At 37.7% G+C, this 24,354-nt stretch overlaps 1 protein-coding gene across 1 annotated transcript; it reads right to left on the minus strand.

Annotated features, from left to right (window-relative positions):
• Positions 1 to 8,931: 8,931 nt before the first annotated feature.
• Positions 8,932 to 21,694, minus strand: LOC140154153 (solute carrier family 2, facilitated glucose transporter member 5-like). The gene is made up of 11 exons (XM_072176759.1): positions 21,581 to 21,694; positions 20,286 to 20,396; positions 17,192 to 17,352; positions 16,035 to 16,159; positions 15,680 to 15,823; positions 13,685 to 13,785; positions 11,926 to 12,036; positions 11,265 to 11,366; positions 10,751 to 10,826; positions 9,898 to 10,025; positions 8,932 to 9,168 (listed from the first exon to the last, which is right to left on the minus strand). The coding sequence occupies exons 1-11, from the start codon at positions 21,692 to 21,694 to the stop codon at positions 8,932 to 8,934; spliced, it is 1,410 nt and encodes a 469-aa protein (XP_072032860.1).
• Between the last annotated feature and the right edge of the window lie 2,660 nt (positions 21,695 to 24,354).

Raw genomic sequence — 24,354 nt, forward strand, 5'->3', positions numbered from 1 at the left:
AGAAGAAAAAGAAAAGAGGAGAGGAAGGGGAAAAGAGGAAAGAAAAAGAAGAGAAATGAGGTACACTATAACAGGGGAGGGCTGTGAGGCAGTGAAGCTACTGTTTGAATGGATTCACATTATTGTTCAAGAAATAAGAGCAAAATAGAGGAAGGTGTTGGTGTTAAAATATGGAAATGGGACATGAGGAAATTTACAATTCATCACCATATAGGTGTTCAATGTAATTTACATGGAAAAAAGAAGTTGGATGAAGGCAGGTGGAAACAGGGCACATATCTGAGGAAATTTACAGAGAGGCAGCAATCATATAGCTAAGGAAATTTATAGAGAGGCAGCAATGAGGATTTTATGGGAACAAAAGTCAGTCATGAAGGAATTCAGTGTAATGAGTGTATCAATACTAATGCCACTGAGAAGGGACAAACTGGAAAATATTGAAGAAATTTAAAAAGAAGAAATTACAAGAATCATAAAGCACTGAACAAGTTGTGCTCCCTCTGACAAATATGAAAGAAATGGGGGTGGGGGTAAAGGAAAATAAAAGGGGAAAGAAGCCTCTGTCCCACCAAAATTGATCCCAAACTAGTGTAAAATACCAATTTAAGGCCTTTTTTGGAAACTCGAAGACTTAACATACAGTCGCTCTAAAAATACACACTATGTTAACATTCTCATCTTTTGAAGTGCAGAATAAAGCTATTTTATGCATGGTATGATTGAGGAAATCTTCAGCCTAAAAACCTTGCTCCTGAGGAACAAATCACAATTTGCACCCCTGATAATTTGACACAATTTCCCACTCAAAACCATCAAAAAGAAAGCACCCTTTTCTGTGCCCTTTGTACAATGTTGTATATCAAATTGACCCGGCAAAATGAGCCGAAAACTTGTATTGATCTTTGTTTTAATCTCCATATACTTTGAAAACTTTGCCCTTTCCTTCTCCGTGAACTTACCCCTATTATAGTTGCGATGACATTGATACTACTGTAACCGACAGTTGCTAAAGCAATTTCTTCTTGATCAAGCCCCGCTGATTTAAAGATTTCGGTTGTGTAAAAGAAAAGCTAAAAGGGATGTAGATATCACAAAAGTACATTATATAAATGGGAATTGTGATTATGATCATATTGGCATATAAATAGCTCATAATACTCTCGCATATCAAAATGTACACATTGATTCGCTAAAACAGGCAGAAATTTCAAAAAATAATTTTTGCTAACATACCCTGCAAATTATTAAGACCGATAACAACCTAATAAAGGTTAAATGTAACATTTATTCAATGTTTGGGGAGTTGGACATTGATCCTTTTTGCCAATTTGTCATATGAAAAAGAATTACCCATGACAATTAATGCCTTATCCTTCACTTTAAATTATATCTCTACTATTTTTAACTCTTTTGCATGGATCACAGATAATGCCTGGTGCATAGAGGAATATTATGCCTGAATTTAACGACCTTCCCAAAGGCAGGTAACAAACTCACCGCTGATATGCCAGAGAATTGAAACCCGAAATTCATGAAAAGACATAGCAAGAGCGGCGTCTTCCATTCAGGATTTTTCAGTCTAATAATATCCATGACACCCACACCACGATCAGTAGAGTTACTTTCATCTCGCTGGCCCTCAATTTTCATCTCCGTAATTTCGGTATTAATATCTGCGGTTTTACCTCGAAGCTGCCGTAAAGCTGAAAATATAGGAATATCGAATCTTATCAGTGAAGCAGAAAAATTGGTTATCCATACATTTATTTTCCAATGATGGATAACTGATCAATGTATTGTGATTGAGCGGATTATGGATCATTTATTTCATACTGCATAACGTACGTTATCCCGCATACATTCATACGAAGTAATTATTCATCATACACCTCGTACAACAAGGTACCGCTTGATACTCAACAAACTATCAGAGTGTAATAGAAAATCCATCGACACATATATACCTATCTCAGCATCCCGGTAGCGTTTTCGTCTGAGAAACAGATAGCGTGGACTTTCTGGGCAAAAAGGAAATACAATAATGATACTCGTCCCCATAAAGCCAACTAAAGATAGAAGTATCGGCCATGATTCCTGGTCATAGAAGCACCAAAATCCGACCACCTGTGACAAATAAAAGTAGAGAAGAATTAAAATGCAAAATTTTAGTTATTTCCGCTGTATTTTGTTCTCTTGAATTGTGAAATAGTTATACGATACGTGGGGTGTGTCGGTGTGTAATATAATGTGCATACATGATGGTAGGTATACGCCGTAGAAATGACGTAGTTAAACGGATTCACTGCCATAGCAATAGATGAATACAATTTTGGCTATATCGCCCCGCACTACAACGTTCATACGGTACCGATGCATTGAACCATGGAAATAGTAGCTTATCTACTATTTCCATGATTGAACCATAGATGTCAAAGAAATGCTAATCACTTGCACCTGTAAGATTAGTCTCTTTGAAAAGAGCGGTATTGCATTCAATCTATTATAATGATTGAAGACAGGTGATGAGTGCAACCTGCTGCAGTGCAGCGCGGTATATTCAAAAATTGTATTCATCTATTGCTATGGTAGTTAATCCGATTATGATGTCACTTCTACTGCGTATAGGTGTGACGGGATGAGTGGGTTTGTGTGGGGAGGGCGAGTGTGGGTGGAGGGCATGGTTGCAGGCGCGTCCACATTTGTATGTCTTACATGACTAAGTAGTTGTCCACTGACTCCCATAAAAACACTGAAGACTCCGATTGCTCCACGTAAGTTGACAGGTGATATCTCAGCAAGATAAACAGGTGTGATTACGAGACTAATTCCTGCAAGAACACAGATATGATATGAGCAGTGATAAATAGACAATTTAAATTATGGCAAACTCCTCTTCATCATTCAATCATCATAGTCAATATCATACTTCGGTTACCATTCTATCGTAACTTACCGGCATATATACCAGCCACAAATCTGCCCAAGAATAGTAACCCGTAGATGCCTGCTATTTGACTGAATCCCATTAGCAAACCTGCAATTGGAAGAAGTATGGCACACACAACCAAACTACGCTTCCTAGATAAGACCAAATTTAAGAGTTTCAAATATTATTTTCTATACAAAGTGGATCTTTTTCTTGAAACAAAAAAATAATCTGTTTTGAACAGTTTCAGTCACTTTCATTGACGAAAGTGGACAATGGTGGAGACCATGTCAGTGTATGTGATTTTTTAATTAAGGATGTAAACACGCCAAACATTTTCTCCTTTTGAAGCATTGACGTACCTATTTTAGCACAGGTCCACAAAAACATGCATGGGGTGGGTGTGTGTGTGTATGGGGGGGGGGAGGGGTGTTGGCTGCTCTTAAAATTTGTTTAATACGCGTTCAAAAACGTGCCGCAAGAATATTCTAATATAATTTTAAACACTACTTCCTGATTCCTGTTTAGGCAACCTGTTGCGCTGGGTAAAGACGATGCTGGGGATTAACCACAAAAATAACGATAATAATGCTCAACATGGACAACAAAGTCGCTAACGCGATCACGCATTCAACCCACCTATGACCTCACTCCACTCCTACACAACCCACCTCTCTAACACCCCATACATTAACACCCACACCTTAAACACACCCACCCTCATCTCCAATATCCTCCCACCACACACACGCCCCCTAAACATGCTAAAAGTTCAAACAACAAATACGAACCTTCCTAATGCATCGCTAATTTGTCCTCCAATGATAGCTCCAAATGCACCGCCTACAGTATAGATTGTCACTGTGCAAGAATATATCCAAGTTATAGCCAACTCTGGTGCATTGCCGTTCCATTTCTCTTGATTTGTTACATTAAGAAATTCTAAAATAAACTTGGGGAGCGAAAAACAAACGGCTTTGATTAATATGTAGTTTATGATATTTTGTGTCACAATGTAGTTCATTAAAATGGTTTTTGGTAATACCTATGTGTAATACATATGCAACTTTTCTTCATCATGGACGGAAAGGGACTCATCGGACTGTGGTCACAGTATTTGAACACAAGAGTGCCACCAATATCCATCTTATGATCATACCCAAGTTTTTTCATCCGGCATAAAAAACCTGCGTGTTTACGCCCAAATGACTTCAAGCTAATCGTGGATCCAATTGCGCTCGTTTTAGTGATACACCATCGCCTTACCCAGGGTTAGGACCGGCCATCAAAAATGGCTATATAGAGGAGGGTTGGTGAGCCCCACCATATAGGTTTCTACGGCAAATTCCATGATTTTAATTTCGCTCTTATAAAATTCATTCCAAGAGATATCGACATGACGACATTTTACTATTAGCAGTTAGGTTGAAAAAATAATAGAGAAAATCCGGAGCAGATCGCATGTTCGTAGAATGTTAGCCGAAAATTTATTTTTCCTAAATACATGGTCAGAATTTCCTAATTTTGCGAGGGCGTGCTCACATTATGACGTCATAGCGACATTATGTGTAGAATGTTTGTACGTATGTTGGTATCACGTGATAAAGGAGACCCGTAGCTATACATCGGTACCAAACTATGGTTGGTGATATATGACATTTATTACAGAAAATTAAGGGGGTCGCAACAAATCATTCTTCGAAGCGTAATTTGTTTTACAAAAAGTAGCTCAGTAGTGAACAGGCATACGTCTCATAAATATACCGCAACAGGTATTCAGGTTGTTCTGGATTTCTTATTGCTGAGAATGGGGATTTTGTATTTGTTCTGAGTAATAACCAGTGGATCCGGAACTGGGGGGTGTGGGCTGAGACCGGCACCCCCAATTATTAAAATTTACTTTACTTATTAGTCGTGTTACTTACTGGGGCAGCAACGGTCATAACACCAGCATTATATCCTAAAGGTACACTAGCACCGATGGATATCACTAAAGTAGATAGAGCTAACCAAAATGTCACTTTACCGTGAAGTCTCTGTAAGAAAAGAAGATGTATACAACAATCACGTGCATATACCTGAGATGGGCTCTCTTCATAGTTCTGCGCTCTGTTTTGTGCCCTTCGTATTACATACAATAATAATTTTTAGAACGTATAGCTATGAAATTTTAAAGTTAAAACTGAGTTAAAACTTGCTTTTTGAACAACAAATTGCGCTGCTAGCATAACAGTTCATAACATTACCGAACTAAAATACTTCAAATAGAATAGTCAAAGGTGATACTTACTTTTTTGTTAATAAGAGGTTTCCTAGGATCTTGTTCGATTAAGCCAGCTTCTTCTAGAAGTGCATCAATATCGGCATTTTGTTTTTCCATCATGTAACAGAAATACCGTGAAGCTGAATCAACCGATCATGGTCATCCAGAACGTAATAGATATAATTTAAAAACACCTATGCTAGGATTTAGATTTAACCTTTAACAAGTGCATCGAAATCAATTGATCATTTATTGACTATCTGTTCTAGGACCTTGTACCGTGACGTCTCGTTATTTGTTTTCCTATACGACATGGAATAAATAGTTGACATGGGTTAGTAACAACAATTCAATTTATTTATTATTGACTGTGGTATAAAATATAGCTAATTTTAACGTATAATTTCTGGTACTGCTTTTTATCTTGAACTTCAACGTTGGTTCGGTCAAACATTTATGGAGCACGTTGAAACCTTTTCCTGGTCGCTGCTCTCGCAATATTATATCTAGACCACACCCCCTGATAAACTTTGTGACTAATTGTGCAGTTTTCTCAAAAAATAACTACACACTGGTAACAAAAGTAATGTATATTATAGGGACAAGGAATCCAATTACTTCACTGAAATTTCAGTGATTCAAGCCAAGTTGTTCATTATATGATATATCTGTTAAGAAATGAGGTACATTCTAGCGGTACCTCGTTTCTTATCATAAATAACGTACCGCTTGTCTTGAGTCACTGAAATTCCAGTGTAGTAACTGGATTCCTTGCCATATATAATATACATAACTTTTGTTACCAGTGTGTTATTATTTTTTTGAAAAAAAAATGCAAAAATAGTCACAAATTTATCAAGGGGTGTAGTACCACCTGAAAGGGGGGGGGGGCAAAGATTTGTTTTTGCAGGCCGGGGGGGCAACAAAGTTTGAGGCAAACCAAGGGGGGGGAGCACTTTTGTGACATGGCGTTTGAAATTTATCCCCTGGGGCCTCATAATGATTACACAGTCCCTAAACAAACACATTTGACAACTGTTTAAGAAACATTGTCGCTTGATTGCTATTTTTGTTCTTTTTTAAAACTAAAATATTGGTCGGATCAATCTCTACTGATCCGAGCTATGGCCTGATTACCTATACCAAACCGTGGTTCAAACGAGATTTTATTATGTATATCACAATATGGTCGGAATCACTACTGTAGTTTGGAATCTTGGGGTGGCTGTTTTTGCCCGGAGTCATTTTTGGCAGGCTCGAGTGGACGATTGTCTACCTTTGGAGAGCGTGACTTTGTGGCTAGAGTTCTCGATTCAGTTTTGGTGCACGAAGTCCCAGATTGAATTCTCGGTCTCGTATGACCAACCCTATTTTCACGGAAACAAGATCATCGCGCAGCACCGGCGGTGAAAAACTTGATAGGATATTGAGCTATATTGACTGGGAAAATATTAGGCGGATTTTAACTGTAGATTAAAACGCAAACTTCCGCTCTCCACATGGGTGCAATTAGTGTTGAGAAAATGAACCATTATAGAATTCCGTCCTTCGGAGGGGACTTTAAGCCGTTGGGCCCGTGTGCAGAAGATCCATACATGCATGTGTAGCTCTCAGTCAGTCTTGAAAATAGTAGGGTGTTGACTTTTGAAGATATGCCCTTTTAAAGACAAGTACCCGTTTTTCACTCTGTCCAAGTTTCCTTGATTTCTTCATTTGTGGCAAAACCCAAGATCTTTGCAAACGTATTACTGCTATATTCGCAAGTATCCGGCGCACAAGGTTGTTACGCAACGCAATTGATGCAATGAGGACTAGGGCTGAAACCTGTATTCGTCAAGGAGGCAACCCGATAGAGGGCAGAGCAGCACAGTAAACTCACTTCAAAAGAACCAAAGACAAACTAAACAGCCCTTTTTAGGACTACCTTTTATTCCAAAAAGAGAAATGACTTATGTTGTCAATAAAAAGAAAGCAAGAAACAATAAAGTAAGAAAGTAAGAAACATAATAAAACTAGTGGCAAATGGTGGTCATAGACCACAAACCTAGCTGGGGCATGTTGGTGTTGTGGAGGTATCTGACCCTACAAAATGTTCCAAAAATGCTCTCCTGGTCATGGGGTTTGTTTTCACCGAGTTTGAGTCCCGTACTCCTAACAGATGTCCAAAAAATTCAATTCTAAGATTTGACCCCAGATGACCTTTGACCTGAACTATGCATGATGTTCCATAATGTTCCCCTGGTCTTGAGGTTTGTTGTCACCATGTTTGAGCCCCGTACCTCTTACAGATATCCAGAAAATGAAATTCTATGATTTGACCCCAGATGACCTTTGACATGACCCTTGCACAGTGTTCCAAAATGTTCCCCAGGTCAGTAAGTTTGTTGTTGTGGAGTTTGAGCCCCGTACCCCTAACAGATGTCCAGAAAATGCATTTAGAAAATTTGACCTCTACATGACCTTTGACCTGACCCCTGCAAAATGTTCCACTGGTCATGAGATTTGTTGTCACTGAGTTTGAGCCCCATACCCCTTTCAGATATCCAGAAAATGAAGTTATAAAGATTTGACCCCAGATAACCTTTGACCTGACCCCTGCAAAGTGTTCCAACATGTTCCCCTGATCATTAAGTTTGTTGTCACCAAGTTTGAGCCCCATACCCCTTACAGATGTCCAGGAAATGCGTTTCTAAAATTTGACCTCTGCATGACCTTTGACCTGACCCCCGCAAAATGTTCCCCTGGTCATGAGATTTATTGTATCGAGTTTGAGCCCCATACTCCTTACAGATGTCCAGATAATGCAATTGTAAGATTTTACCCCTTAATGACCTTTGACCCCAATTCTGTGTGCAAGGTATGGGCACTGGGTAAAGCTGATACACATGTGTAAGTGACGTCATTGTGCTATGTAATATGTGACAGAAGAAGCATTTTGAAGATATTTGGTTATATACCGAAAATGCCCCTTTAATGACCTTTGATCCCAATTCTGTTTGCACCATATGGGCACTGGATATAGGCGATACATATGTGCAAGTTACGTAATTGTAGGGTGTAACATGTAGGAGGAGAAGCATTTTGAAATTTGTTGCCAGAAGAAGAAAGAAGAATCGGATAGCATTACAGTACCTAGCTTGGGGGGTTGAAAACCCCCCAGCTAGGTAACAAAAAGGCATAAAATAACCGAGAAAAACATACGTAAGTAATTGCAAGTACATGTATAGCAAAAGAAGTCCCACCCCACATCAATTTCGCCCAAATTAATGACACTTAACAAAATCCATAACCCATAAGCCCACCGGTAAAGCCCATTCCCTAAAATAAAGTTGTTATTTTATAAAGTTATCATCGAGGGCTGTTTTATATTCATACATGGTATATGCACTTTTCAATCTTTGAAGTAGCCAAACCACCGTGGACAGAGTGAAAAACGGATACATTTCTTTAAAAGGGCATATCTTCAAATGTTATGAGCCGATTGAAATAATTGTTTCGGTTTATTAAAGCTAACGGGTAAAGGCTTCTTTACATACCAACATATACTTAATCAACTTTTCTGAAATAGGAGAAAAAGAGGGCGCAATGAGGGCCTCTTTTTGGGCGGACACCCTGTACTTTATTAAGAGTTTTAGTTCACTCTGAATATATTTGCTGTAATTTTACGGCCAGAACGGTCCATTTTCCCAAAATTTACAAAACATTTTTATGGAACTGTGTTCTGGCACATGTTTTAATAGTATTAAGTTTTAGTATCTTCAATAATATCCGTCTCTTTCACAGCACCACCATTTACATAAGTCTCTGTCCCAAGGTCTTCTTCTAGCCCTTTCCTTTTCTGCTTAGGTGATTTTACAAAGTTGGCCGTAATCTCTTCAAAAGTCTTATTTTTAGTTTCAGGTAAATATCGATATAATAAGATAGTAGCTATTAATAAACAGGTGAAGAATATCAGGAAGGTATAGCCGCCGATTTCTTCCTGAAAGAGATAAGAAAAGAACACATTATGCGTTATGTCATCGATAATCAAAGGTTGGTTGTAACCCTGGAATTATGGAAACTTTTGGGTCATAACTGCCAAATTGTTTGTCTAATAATTATAAAGTATATAAAAGTATACATATTTAAAATGGCAAAGACTGGATGAATCCATCTGTGGTGTCAAATTTGAGCAAAAATACTCAGTTTTTGAGAAAATCCCACTAAAATGTATAAATATTTAGGACCCTTTTTTATTACTTTTTTTTTTAATTTTCGTCAAAATTTAGCATTTTTGTAAACCATTTTTTTGAAAAATTGTCAAAGTAATAATAAGCTATAATACTCAGGTGATGATACTAATGTAGGCCTACTTGCAATACATCTTACATTGGTTACGCTTACAAGCACTATAAGTGGTGAAGGCAAAGCCGCTTGCAAGCGCAAAATGTACCTCTCCTGCCTCTTCGATTAAAATATTAACATTAAAAGTAGAATATATAGTTTGTGGTATCAAATTACATAAAGGTTGCTGTTGGTCAATGTTACATTAAGGTTACTGTTGGTCAATATTACATTACGGTTACCCGTAACCTAAATGCAATAACTCCACGGCATTTGCGATTATCTTGACTATTTTAACAATCACTGTAATTATAAACAATCAATTTGAAATACTAGCATCATTGAGAAATAATAAAAAATTAAAATTGTGTTTTTTCATACTTACGTTTAAGAGTGGAAATATAAGTGATATAAAGGCCATAGCCCACCAAGTTGCCTGAAACGTTATGCTCACCGCCGCTGGTCGTGTACTTTGCAACCATAGCTCCGCTGCTATCAGATTTTTAACACTCACTGAAACAACAAAAAACCTAAAGTTCGAACTTACAAAATTCATATTATGTGAGACAAGCTGACATAAAAGTCATGGGCATACATCTATTATATTGGTAATCGGTGGCGTAAACGGATGAGGGGGAGGTGTATCATGGTCATCATGGTCCCTTGCAACGGATACATTTCAAGTCATCGGTACAATGCCGGTCCGGGACCGTGTGTACCAAGTCCGTATTAACAAAATTGGACAATATCTGCTATATATGCTTCTTTCTTTTGACCTATTTCAGTTAAGCATAAGCAGTTTAAGCATATTAATATTGCCAATTTTCCCAGTAAAGTCATGCTGAAATTTTACCCGACACGCCATTGGAAGCTACTGAAGTAGGGGAGGGCTCTAATTACAGTCAGTCTTCGGTGAAATCATTTTTTTTTGGTCGGTATATTTACATTGTTTTGAGTTTGAGCCGCTTCCTCCAGTGGCGTATGGATTTCATCTTGACATTGGGGTTGGAAAAACAAATGAAAATCATGGATTTTACTGCAGAAACCTATGGTGGTCCTCATTGATGGTCGTTCCTACCCCCGGGAAAGGTGTTGGGGGAGAAATTGTATCACTAAAATGAGCGCAAAGGATGGACCTACGATTAGCTTAAGTCGTTTGGGCGTAAAGACGCGTATTATTTACGACGGATGAAAAAACTTGGAATAATATGAGTGTTCTAATTACTGATTATTATTACCTGGACCAATACCAAAAATGGCTGTAAAAAGAAAGACTATAGCGATGGTCAACCATTTCATCCAATCCAGATCATCCTAATAAATGAAAACATATATTATGATAATGTCAATCTAATGTTGTGTACTGTTATATTCGGAGATATCTTCCAGTATTACTTATGATCACTTTAATATAATAGGGGAATTATTGTAGGGATGACCTTTGGCCCCTCTTTGGCAAGCTTAGGGGGCATAGAAAAAATGAATGCAATCCTAGTTTTATCATTTGAGGTGTAAGGATCCAGAAAAAAAAACATTAGTTCCACTATCTGACTATTGTAGCAAGACAAAATGCTAATTCATATACCGTATTACTGCACAAAACCATGTACTAAAGGTGCATTTTTGAGTTACACATGACATGCCCCGACTCTCCGAGTGAAATCGTCGAATGATGTGATTGGAAACTATTTCGTGAAAATATGATAGCACTTAATCATAGTAAATGTAGGCCTATTATATGATTATATATACCTGTGTATTAATAGATACTGTCATTCCTAGAAGCAAGACAAGTCCTGCCATGAAAGGATATAGTAATAATGGTCTCCTTCCAACCCTGTCTACTAATAATACCTGTGCTTAAAACGAAAACAAATGAGTAATTTGATTCATAAACAAAAACTAATAATAAACGACAAAATTATAAAAAATAATGCAACCAGACATTCAACAAAATCAGGCTTGTAACAATCAAAGTCGAGCTAAATCTATACAATTGCGAAATTTGAATCTCCCCTATGAAAGCTGTCTTTCATGATGGGGGAGTCATTACAGGGGCGTAGCCAGCTTTCTTGGTCAGGAAGAGCAAAATAACAAATTCGGTGGCAAAGACAAACAACATTTCCCGGTGGCATCATTTTGACAAGGATTATTGGTGGGATATATATAATTATATATATATAATTATACATTTCCGGTTTTCTTAGAGAGACTGTACATGTAAAGTCTTCAAAAAGAGACTTTACTGGGATGGTGTGCGCGCATAGCTCACAAAAATTGGTATTTTACTCTCTGATTTTAGCACATAATCGTGGTGAATTTTGATTTTCATTTATGTCAGGGGGCACATTACTGCTACTGGGCGTCAAGTTAGCAAGTCATGGTTTTTATCCTCCTCTTCTCGGGAACTTACCCCTATAATAGTTGAGAAGACGTTGACAGTGCTGTAACCCACAGTTGCTAGAGCAATTTCTGTTTGATCAAGACCCGCTGATTCAAATATTTCGGTTGTGTAAAAGAAAAGCTAAAAGGGATATAGAGGTACAGATATCAGAGCAAGGTAGGCTGGTTTTACTAGGTAAAGTGGTTTTCTTTGTTGATTATTGTTCTGTGATTACTGTGTCTATGGGTGCTATAATCACGATGAGGAGTGTGAAATTATCAAAACCTTGCGCAATTCGAGATATCCAAGATCAGTTTACACAGGGGTCAAAATTTAGAAATTGTCCAAACCTATGCTAAATTGTTTCTCTATTCAGAAAATACATAGTTTCCGCTATCTACGACTTACTGTTGTGGAATTATGAATAAAAAGATCGAAGGTTAAAGGCCCATTCAGTGATTTGCTCATCCGAACGATCGTAAAAATCATCTAAATTCAGATTTTGGTACCTTTGTCATTGTCATAGATGTGCTAACATAGCTTGCGAGTGGTTCAGCCGAAAGCCGCGTATTTAAGACAAAATAAGACATTTTACACAAATCTGTTATTAAGATACTGACAGTATTTAAATTAGCTACATGTATTTGAATGGGGCTTCAACTTCGTCAGTACTGCTGTTTTCTTCGTTTGTTGCCAAATTTGTCATTTCAAAAATACCAAATGACAATTTGAATGACTTATCCTTCACTTTTAAGCAATTTATAAACAATTTTAATATTTGTACACTTGCGCTGGGATCACTGAATGGGTCTTTAAATAGGGAACCCCACAGAGTTTAAAACAGAAAATGTTTCCAATTTTGATGAGAATTGATTATTTGTTCTTTTTGGGATAACAACGCTAATAAAGAATAGTTTAGACCACCTAGAATGAATGACTCGTTACCTGGTGATGATATTTCTCTAATCGGTTACCTAGGCAACAACTCGTGACAGGTAATTATAACTATTCTTTCATAGAATTGAGATAACAGTACCAACATTTGGAGATAATATTCATTGGAGCATTTGTTCTGTTCTAGCCCATATTGATCTTCAACTTTAACCATTGACCTTTTGGCTTATAAACTCCGCCCGAAACGATAAGTTATAGGTAGGTCAAACGGTATTTTGTTTTATCCTTATGATCAGAGGAACGGTTTGGTATGGGTTTTAATAAACATTTGAGTAGTTTTGAATATTTGACCCTTGTGTAAGGAGACCTTGGATAACTTGAATTGCTCAGCTGTGACAACTCTACATCCTCATTTTACCCACCGTAGAACAATAATCAGTAAAGAAAAACACTTTAACTAACAAAACCTAATAAAACAATAATAGTTTGCTGCAGGACTAATAAGATTATGATCATGACGACATAATTATACATAATTATAGTTTTAACACTCACTTATCAAAATGTAACAAAAAGTGTTTTGCATAAAATCCATTTAGTTTTATCTAGCATTGTGTCTAGTTTCATTTAGTTGTGTGTGTGGTGGTGTGGGTGCGGTTGTTTGCAGTATGTGGGGCGTGGGATGCGTAGGGTATGTGTGGTAGAGCTTCAAATGCAGGTGGCTCATAAAATGATCAAATCTAAAGATTTTCAAAAAGTTAGGCCCATATTTCTGATCTAACAAACTCACCGCTGATATGCCAGAGAAATGAAACCCAAGCGTTATGAAAAGGCAGAGCAAAAGTGGCCTCTTCCATTCAGGATTTTTCAGTCTAACAATATCCATAACACCCACCCCACGATCTGTAGGACCACTTTCATTTCTCTGGGCCTCAATTTTCATTTCCTCAATCTCGGTACTAATATCTGCAGTTTTACCTCGAAGCTGTTGTAAAGCTGAAAGGTAAAACAGAAACATTTTTCAGTAGCTTCCGAAGAATGCACGTTTCCATTGAAAGCTTACTGATTCGTTTTATTGTCATCAAGAGCGAATTATGAATCATTTATTTTATTTATTCTGCATTACTTTTTAATACTAGCTATTACGCACGTATTTGCTAGTTATAATTTTCCCGCATCATTCATATTCATCATACACCGCATTATTACATCAACAGTAACGTTAGATGCTAAACCAACTGACTAAAGCTTTTATTCACCTATTGTGTCCGATTTGAGGGCTGACATATTGGAAAATGTTGTATAGCTTGTTAATTCATTGTATTCAAATTAGCCGCTGACAAACCACTTTGGGCGCCGCCTTGGAATTACATGGAATGTTCGGGTGCGTGTGACCAAATTGCCGAGGCAACTCAAGAACACCTTGGGTTATGTAATAACAATGGTACCGCTTTCTCAAGTGGTGTGCTTACACATGTTTTTGAGCTAAACTTTCAGAGCGTATATAGATGAGTTTCTATGCATACCTATTTCTGCATCTCGGTAGCGCTTTTGCGTGAGAAACAACCAACGTGGACTTTCTGGACAAAAGGAAATACAATAATGACAACCATCCCCATACACCCAACTAAAGATAAAAGTATCGGCCATGAGTCCTGGTCATAAAAGCCCCAAAAGCCAATCACCTGTAGCAAAGAAAATACGAGTCCCGATACGAGTATAGATATGATAACTACAATACGTTATGCAAATTGGATTCTGTTCTCTGTAACTGTGAAAGAGTGCATTGTGGGTAAGAGTGTATGTGTTCATTTGCTTATGTGTTTGCCGGCAAACGTGGACGTTTTTATGAAGCTTTACATTCCAACCGTGGACGTCACTGCAAGCGATGTGCAATTGACTGCAAACAACCTAATATAATGCATATGTGAGTGCGTCCCCTCAAAGTCAGTCCCGGTTGATAGGTTAAAGTCCAGAATATTGTGTATAATTTGTCTAAAACGGGTCAACATCCCTGGTTAGGCGGAGAAAATCATGAAAAAACTTCCCCGTTTGCCGGCAAATACCTGTAAGGCGTGTATGACAGGCTGCGTGTGGGAAAACGGCGACGAAACCGGGGGAGGGCGCAGGCCATTGGCGCCCCACTTTTTCAACCAGTGGGCCCGGCCCTCCCACTTTGATGTTTGATTCATATTGTGTTGTGTGTCACACGTCTGGGCGAACATAAATAATCAATTCTCTATAGAACCTGAAAGAAAGTGTAAAAGTGATGCACCAAATGGCTTCAATTGTTTTGCAAAAGTTTTCAATTCCCCTATGGATAAACAAATCCCCCTTTTCGCTTCTGCTTTGGACACCCAACACTATGGTCCGTATGCACAAAAGATTTAGACCGGGTCTAAAGTCAGACCTGGTCTAACTGGAATTTAGTCTCAGGAAAAAGGACATTTTCGTTTACATTTGCTTAAGTTATTTTGTAATATTTTTGAACTTTGCATTAAAACCTTCAGAATTTGCTAGCTACTATTGTAAGAAAATAATAGTAAAGGACAATTCGTGATGGAACTAAATTCCGCTTAGACCCGGTCTAACTTTAGACCCGGTCTTACTCTTTTGTACATACCGACAAAAATGTTTAAAGCTATAATTTATACAATAATAGTGAAATCTTCAATTTGGGCCGGCCTCCATTTAACCCATTTAAATACTTTCTAACTAAAATATAGTGCCAAAATGGTCCACTAAATGGCTTCAATTGGGCCCCTTGGGCCTTCATTTTGCAAACGTTTCTCACTTCTGACATGTAGACACTCCCCTACGTCGCGCAAGCGCGACGCGATGGCCGCTTCTACATCCGGCACTGACTGCCCCCCCCCCCCCCCACACACACTTTCAAAAGCGCCAGCAGTATGTCTTACATGACTAAATAGTTGTCCGGCGACTGTCATGAAAACACTGAAGACTCCGATTGCTCCACGTAAGTTGACGGGTGATATCTCGGCAAGATAAACAGGTAAAATCACCAGACTAATCCCTGTAATGACACAACATATAAACATCAGTGACTAACCTGAGAAAGAACCACATTTTGTATTGTGCATTTAATTGGTGGTGACATGGAGAAAGGGAGAGAGTTTATGGAGAGACAGACAGAACAGAAAAAGGCACGGAGAGACAGGCTAACGGAGAAGGGCTGAAGGAGAATATAATTCTTCAAAATACCATTCGATCGTATACTGACTTACCGCCATATAAACCTGTCACAAATCTGCCCAAGAATAGTAACCCATAGATACCTGCTATTTGACTTACTCCCATTAGTAAACCTGCAATTGGAAGCAGTATGGCACACACAACCGTACTGTACTTCCTGTGGATAAAACAAAATTTAAAAATCAAATTTGGACAAAGCGCTATTAGTTATTTTCCGGGGACATGAGGGACTAAGCGTGAATCTTTTTCTTGACTGTTTTAAAGACTTTTCGTGCTCTTAAAAATGTGTTATGACGCGTGTTGAACTGAGCTCTGAAAAAATATTCCAATTTATTTTCTGCACCTGTACCATGTGTACTGTAGGACCTACCCTACACTATTAAACAGACTTGAATTTCTGATACGTTTTTCGGCAATCCACAATTGATGAACATCAAGTAAGATGAAAGAACAAATATAAAACAAGTTGTTATAGTGGACGAAAAAAAGTTGGCATGGAAATTAGGCGCTATTCTTTAAAACTGCTGAAAATGTATATACTAGAATTGTGCTTAAGTGTTGGTCTAAAGTATATAAAAGTAAACATATTTAGAATGACAAAGACTTGACGAACACATCTATGTGGTTGAAATTCGGGCAACATAACAAAAACTTTGTTTAAAAACTGGATATAAATATCTAGGAAACGTTTATTATTTTTTTTGATCAACTTCACACCCAAAATGGTTGAAAATTTAGCGAAAATCAGACATTTTATGATTCCTTTACAAAATTTAGCATTCTCAACCATTTTTTAGTTAAAATTTCATGAAGTTCGTCAAAATGTGAGTGTCGAAATTAGGATAATCTCTAACCTAAATTGTTGCCACACGTTGAAAAAATACAGTGTTCTAATTGGCTAATACCACAACTCGTTATGGAATTTTCGCATCGCGTTGTGGATTGAAATTTTCTGGAATGCGTAAAGGTTCGTTCATACTACCACCGCATTTGCGATGCGGTGCGTTGCCGCACTGCATCGTACTGCAAACTACTGCATTGCGATATCGCAGTAAAGTTAAATACATTTTAACTTGGAAATGCGACGAGTTGCGTTGAGTTGCGCCAAAAGTAATCGATATATCGGCATCGCAAAGCAACGCATCGCAAGTGCGGTGGTAGTATGAACGGACCTTTAGAGTAGACTTACCTTCCTAATGAATCACTAAACCGTCCTCCGACTATAGTTCCAAATGCACCACCTACGGAATAAACTGTCACCGTGCAGGAATAAATCCAAGTAATAGCCAACTCTGGTGCATTGCCGTTCCATTTCTCTTGATTAGTTGCATTCAGAAATTCTAAAATAAACTTGAGCGAAAAATAAAACACAGCTTCGATTTATTTGAATATACACTAATGATGTATGTGAATTGGAATGAAAGCGTTCGTTTCATGCATTTGTAGCATTGATACTTTACCGTTGCTTTAAGGGGGTACTACACCCCTGCCCAATTTTGTGCCTATTTTTGCATTTCCCCAAAAATTATAGCGCATTAGTGACAAGTAAGATATGTATATTATAGGGGCAAGGACTACAACTACTACACTGGAAATTGTATTTCAGCACAGACAACAGTTGTGGAGTTACAGTCAAAAATGAGGGAAACCAATATTTGATCAATAAATCAATAACTACTTGCCTTGATTTGCTGAATTTTCAGTGCAGTAGTTGTAGTTGTAGAGGGAATCTCCAAAAGTCATTTGTTCACAATAATATATTTGTTTAGGGATTCCCTAGATATCATAATACTAATTAGTGCATGACACCATATAGGAAACCTTCAGGGAAATCTCTGCTTAATACATGGTAATGCAGAATGTGAGTTAGGGTCTCTCCATATGAAATCAAGGAGGCGCCCCACCTGACCCCATCAGATTTGCTTTATATTTTAGTCATACGTTGTACCTATAAAAATATTAAAAACCTACAAATTTGAGGTCTGTAGCTCTTACGGATTTTCTGTGGCAGCCATTTAAAGTTGGTGTAGGGGGTTCTAAATTTGGACCCAAAAGTTGCCCTTTAAATAAATTTCATCTTTGGGAGTCTGTGCCTTCTTTATAAAAAGAGAGAGAGGTCTGAAGTTTTTGCTATATCTAATACAGATAATTCAGTTTTACTGGGTTTCGTGTCTTTTGCACAACAAAACCGATGCATGTTCAGAATAACCTTCATATTGACACTCTTCCATAGGTTGGGGGAGCACTTGGTTCAAGTCGTATTAATCGGGTCATCAAATCAAAATCAAATAAGTCGTATGGACATTTTTTGTATTTTGTAAGTATGTACAAGGTTATTATCAAATTGTGCATCTTATTTCCACGTCAAGATGCACCCATTGTTTAAAATAAGGACGCAATAACAAATTGCCCTAAAACATGGTCTAGTTGAAATCGGGCAACTTTCACTAACATTTGTGTGTCTGTCGAACCCTGCGATGTTTTCTTCTCATATAAAACACATTTGTGACGTGTCATGTCAAAAGCAGACAGTTTTGGGCAGGATCGTAAATGGAGAAATAGCCAAAAATCTGCCCGGGTGATTTTTTCACAATTTGGGTTTGTTGCGAATTTGTGATGTTATTAATGTTAAAAATATTGTCTGATACTATAGTTTCAGACCGGAATATAACTGGCATCTTGTATTTTTTGAGACATTTTCCAAGGTAATTCCTACTCTCAACATTGTCAATAATATTTTTAAAGGCCGATATCTCAATTTCCAATTTAATATTACCAAAACTTACGAACTCATTATCTTCGCTTAGGAATGTCCGATTTCATTGGGGAAAATGGCGTTATGGAGTAAAATATCTCTATATTTAAGATATGTAAAAACCTCAAAATTTATGACCTGCCCAAAAGTGTCTGATTTTGACATGACACGTCACATTTCATCACGAGATCAAATAGAAACAAAATATTTTTATAGAGATTATCCAAAGCTATGCTTATTTTTTAACCGTTTCCGACGTACCAAATTTGTATTTGCTTTAACCAACATACTATGACAGAAGCAACCCAAAATCACATTTTCATAATCTTTATTGTATAGCTGAGATGTAAGAGTATAGTCATGGGTAATTTCAATATCCTGGCACGTAAGATAACAGAGATTTAATGGAGATAAAACTTTTTGAATGATCATCGCAATCTCTGTAATAAAAAATGTCACAAGAGTAATAATTCCAAATTGGATATTACTGGTAGACAATAAGAACTGCAGGCAGTTCTGTACCAAGTGTGGTTTATTTGGTGTATGAGAAATGGCAGCAAAGTGCCTTCAAAGAAGAGCACTTGGCAATCAGATAACTTTGGAGCGTGGTGAGCGAAGGTGTTATTAATTCGGTCACTAGAAGAAGGATTTTCTAGATTACGCCATATGTGCAAATCTTGTGAAGAAAGGGATTCTTTATGGCAATTATGCAATTCAAGTCAGCAGTTGACTTTGCCAGGATATAAATTTGCAAGTAGATATTACTTCAGAGACTCATCTTGAACTTGGTGATTTTACTGCTGTTGCTACTGAATGAAAGAACAAGACTTTCTTTTAAGTATCAGAAATATTGTAATTACCATAACCTGTTGTATATAACATGATCTTAATTTGAGTAAAATGATCAGTAATTGTTGAAATTAAACAAGAGCAGTGATTGATTATAAATTATAAATTATATTTGTTTTGAATTACAGAACAGTATGTTAATCTTAATAGCTCGAAGATTATAATTATGATTTTCATATAACTTTGGATAAAGTTGAATAACTCATTGTTTTGATTGATATTCTGGTTGCAGACAGGCGGTTTCAACGCGATTTGGTCAGCACAAACATTTATAGCCTAAAGGACGTGTTATGGGCGTTTCATCGTTGTGACAGACTGACAAGAGATTCGTTTTTTCGGCAAGGGACCCTATTACAGAATCAGTGTTGTAGGTCTCGAGATGGTCTTGACTACAACACTGATCAGAATGTCAGTATTTCGGGAAGAGACCATGTCAAAATGTTAGCATTTCATGAAGACATCCTGTAAGAATGTCAGCATTCCAGCGCATGGTTGCATGTAAACTGTAGTAATTTGAAAGTAAAGGTAAGCAATGATGGTGCTATTTATCTTCAGTTTTTATTTTGTAAGAATGTCAGAATTCCAGCAAGAGACTCAGGTTTAGATCCTGTCCGAATGTCAGCATTTCGGCAAGATACCCTGTCAGAATGTTACCATATCAGCAAGTCGTGATACTTACTGGAGCAGCAACGGTCATAACACCAGCATTGTATCCTAGAGGTACCCCTGCACCGATTGATATTACGACGGTAGATAGAGCTAACCAAAATGTCACTTTGCCGTGAAGTTCCTGTGAGAAAAAGAAGATGACAAAACTTACTTGTCAATATTTCGACAAGGTTCTCTATTGAGCTCATGCATAATTGTTCTCAGTCGCATACCATGCACAATTCCAAAACAGGGACGTTAATTGCAAAGTCAACCCACTGGTGACTTTATCAGGACAAGTAGGTATATAGTTCATCAGTAATAATCAATTTCTTTTTAAATTTACCTTTTCAGTGATTCCTCCTGTTTCAGTAAACGCTCCCATCCGCTAGCGGGCTTCCCGCTGGTACATAATAATAATGCGCATATTTTTCTTCTATACTCGCACTTGCGGCGACTAAGACTATGACAAATTCTATTACCCCGACTACCCATAATTCACAAATTATTCGCACTCTCTGATTTGTTAAAACACATCACGTGAGATCCCTTTATTCTGCAAATGATGGGTCAAACGCCATAACACATTCTACATAGCAATATGCTTGGTTACGCGTACAATATAATCCGCGTACGTTCGTATGTAGTGGCGTAGCTAGGGGTTGTGGCACTCAGGGCTAAGGATACATAATGATGCCCCCTAACGAATTCCTGAAACAATTGGGCGCGGAGCGTGCGAAATTTTTCACAAATAGCACCTACCTCTAATTAATTTTGGTTAAAATGAAGTTGAATATCGGTGTTATGTTGATCTTCCAATGATTTAATGCCGAAATGTGCGTGAAGCGCGCGAAAATGGTTGACTTTCATCGCTTGGAGGGGGCGCAAAATCGATGTTGGATTGATCAATTCAGCGCCCTTAAGGGTGGCGCCCAGGGCACGTGCATTACATTTTAATATACCTTGGACACATTTGGTTGTAAATGATTCGGCATTACACTTTATTTCTTTAAAACACGTATCCAATTGGCACCAAAATTTCTTCAAAAGGACAAACAAATTGACTTTTTGAAGAAATGAAGAGAAATGTTCGGCCTATTTTAACACCACCATATTTACTGCCAGAAAATGACCAACATTATGATACCTAAATGGCGTAATACCAAAACGATCTGTAACGTACAATAATATGAAGTTGAACGAATATAGCTCTGCCAGAGTTGCTAGCTCTAACTAACTTATCGGCAATTTACCGTCTAGTATATGAAGCTATACGTAGGTAACATAATAGCATTAAAACATGTTAAACAGTCAAAGGTGACTTACCTCTTTGTTAATAACAGGTTTCCTAGGGCCTTGTTCAACGAAACCAGGTAGATCTGATACTGAAGAGCAAGCTTCTTCTATATGCGCAGCTATATTGGCAGTTTGCTTTCCCATCATGTAGCAGAAATACCATTAACGCTCAAGCTAAGAAATCATGTTCATCAACAATTTCATAGATAATTATAATAAAATGATAGATAACTTCAAAAATAGTATGAATGATTTAGCCGAAAATTACATGTAGGCCGGCGCATCTGACTATCTGGTCTAAGACCTTGTACTGTAACCGTATCATTATTTGCTATGTGTTGCGTCTTGGCCATTCCCATGTCCAATACCCATATTCTTATCACGAATTAATTAATGACAATATATACGATTGTCGATTTGGTAAAAAGATAATAATTCTACAAATGTATAATTTTTATTCTTCAACCCACTCCCTACGGAGTGTAAGGCAAAATGTACAATAGGTTAATATTTTTTTCGTTCTGACAACATCATATAGTCACGGTTGCATAAAACGAAGACATTGTTTAAAATATTTTTATGATAGACTGAAGGTTACCTTAATAGATAAAGCCAATGATTACTCCATATTGACACTGCGATGATGTCGCATGTTGCACAAGAAACCATAAGCAAATAATGACAATTCATTTTCTTATCAAGATCATACCAATTCAACTGGTAATTTCCAGCTGCTGCCTTGTGCATTATCATTTTTAGAGTCCTGTTGTGGTTGTTTCGATATGAGGTTAAATCAAGATTACCGGCGTGGACTTTGTACTTGATGAAACACTTTCATTTGTTAAATTATAGAAACTCGCTTTGCTGTAAAAATTAAATAAAAAACAAAAACCAAAAAACCAAAAACCCAAAAAACAAACAAAAACAAAACAACAACACCCACACGGAGAAAAAACAACAAAACAAAAACAAACAAACCTGAAAAGCAAGCAACAAATATTATTAACACGAGTAACGTAAAATGATATGCGAACAACAAGAAATTGTTGGCGAGCCGAAAGGAAGGGGCAAATAAATTTTGGCCAGTCGAGAGCGCGGGCGATTTTTCGCACACCTTCATGGGGCGTCTTTTAAATAAAACGCCCCAAAACGGCTTAGGAAAACAGTACTGAAATGCTATAATATGCAAATTTTCAAATTGGGTTTTCAAATGACAATTTTGTGGTTTGCAAATTGGGATCCCAAAAATTTGGCATGTGCAGGGGGGGGGAGATATTTTGGCGGGCCGGGGGGATTTTGGCCACTTCTTCCTTCCAACTTCCAATGCTTTCGCCCTGTTTCTCTTTCTCCCTCCCATTACCTCCCCACACACTCTTTACCCCTCTCTCTCTTCTCTCTCTCTCTCTCTTCTCATTTCTTTCGATTAAAAGTAACTTGAATTAAATTCAACTACTGTCTGTTCAATTAGCTTAGATTCTTGTATTTTTAAGATATTTAAAAAAAAAAAATGTGGTCAAAGTCATCAAAGAAAAGTGTTAGCACAGCCTTAGACTCAACGTGATTTATACTTTTCAAATTCCAAAGTTCAATTTGAAACCCCATTTGTTTTCAATTTTCCCGCGATATTTTTTATAAAAAGCTGTAGAACGTCGGGTACCATTAACTTTTTTGAATCAATCCATTTATACTAAAATGCAGTAAACCTTTGACGAGCGCGTATTGTAACTTGTAAGGATACATCGCGTATTTACTGCGTTGCACGCACTTGTCTCTGATTGGCTGCTAAGGCGATATGTTGTTGCTGAGTGGAAATTTATGAATGAACTGTGCGCCGTACGCGTTGTTAGCGCCGAATTTGCAACATCACGGTAGTCGCGCTCGTCAAAGGTTTGCTGCATTTGACTATAGTGCAATGGGGACGAATGTCATTAGATGCGCTGAGATAGTATTTATTCGACCATCCGCATCAGGAAGTATTGCGTCAGGATATCAGAATAGGCCCAGCTTATATAAATACATTCCTTGCGTATTTATTTGTTAATTAATTAATTGATTATCGATCCTCCTGCATGCGATTATCACACGAATAGATGTGTATACCACTCAAGTGTCTATTCAGTCTTTTGTATTAAATCTGGGTGGAAATATTTTGATGGTCTATATTTTATTTACAAAAGTTCTGGTGTACAAATCCAAAAGTATTTCGGTATAAAAGATGTTATAAACATACCTCAATGACGTTTCGTACTACATCGTAGTACTTTCTCAAATTGACTGGTCAATTCTCCCACTCCTCGTCTGTTTCCTGCTGGAACTCGACGTTGGTGGCGTTTTGGAGTGGAGTAATTGGTCGTAAATGTGGGGGGTAGGAAGTGGTTGCCCTCGTCTCGGTTGAATGTGTTGGCCCCTTTTCCGGATCAAGATGGCTTCCAATGTGTCTCGTTTTCTGTTTTGCTCTCTGTCTCTGATTTTTTGATCATCCCATCCTATGACAAAGGTTTTCCTCCGTCACAGGTCTGAGCCGTTTATTTACCTCTCCTGTGACAGAGGCTTTTCTCTGTGATCTTGTGAAAGCCTTATTTGAAGCCTGGGATTATTAAAAGCATAAGACAGAAGCAGAGACAGAGAGCAAAATCAGAAAAGCCTCGAAGACACATTAAGCGAAAAACCATGCCATATTGATCCGGAAAAATCAGAGACAGAAACCAAAACATTCAACTAAGGAAGCCACGAGGGCAACCACTTCGAGGGCAACCACTCCTACCCCATTTACGACCAATTACTCCACTCCAATACGCCACCAA

This window comes from Amphiura filiformis, chromosome 6 (assembly GCF_039555335.1).
Source record: "Amphiura filiformis chromosome 6, Afil_fr2py, whole genome shotgun sequence".
NCBI lineage: Eukaryota > Metazoa > Echinodermata > Ophiuroidea > Amphilepidida > Amphiuridae > Amphiura > Amphiura filiformis.

Bases quoted from the DNA above. Each gene is read 5' to 3' on its own strand.
- LOC140154153 (XM_072176759.1), bottom strand. From the start codon at position 21,694: ATGGGAAAGCAAACTGCCAATATAGCTGCGCATATAGAAGAAGCTTGC. The intron at 11,367-11,925 runs GTAAGTTCCCGA...TTTTAAGCACAG, and splicing joins TCTTCTCAACTATTATAGGG to GTATTATTAGTAGACAGGGT. The intron at 10,827-11,264 runs GTATATATAATC...TTCATTTATTAG, and splicing joins CAGTATCTATTAATACACAG to GATGATCTGGATTGGATGAA.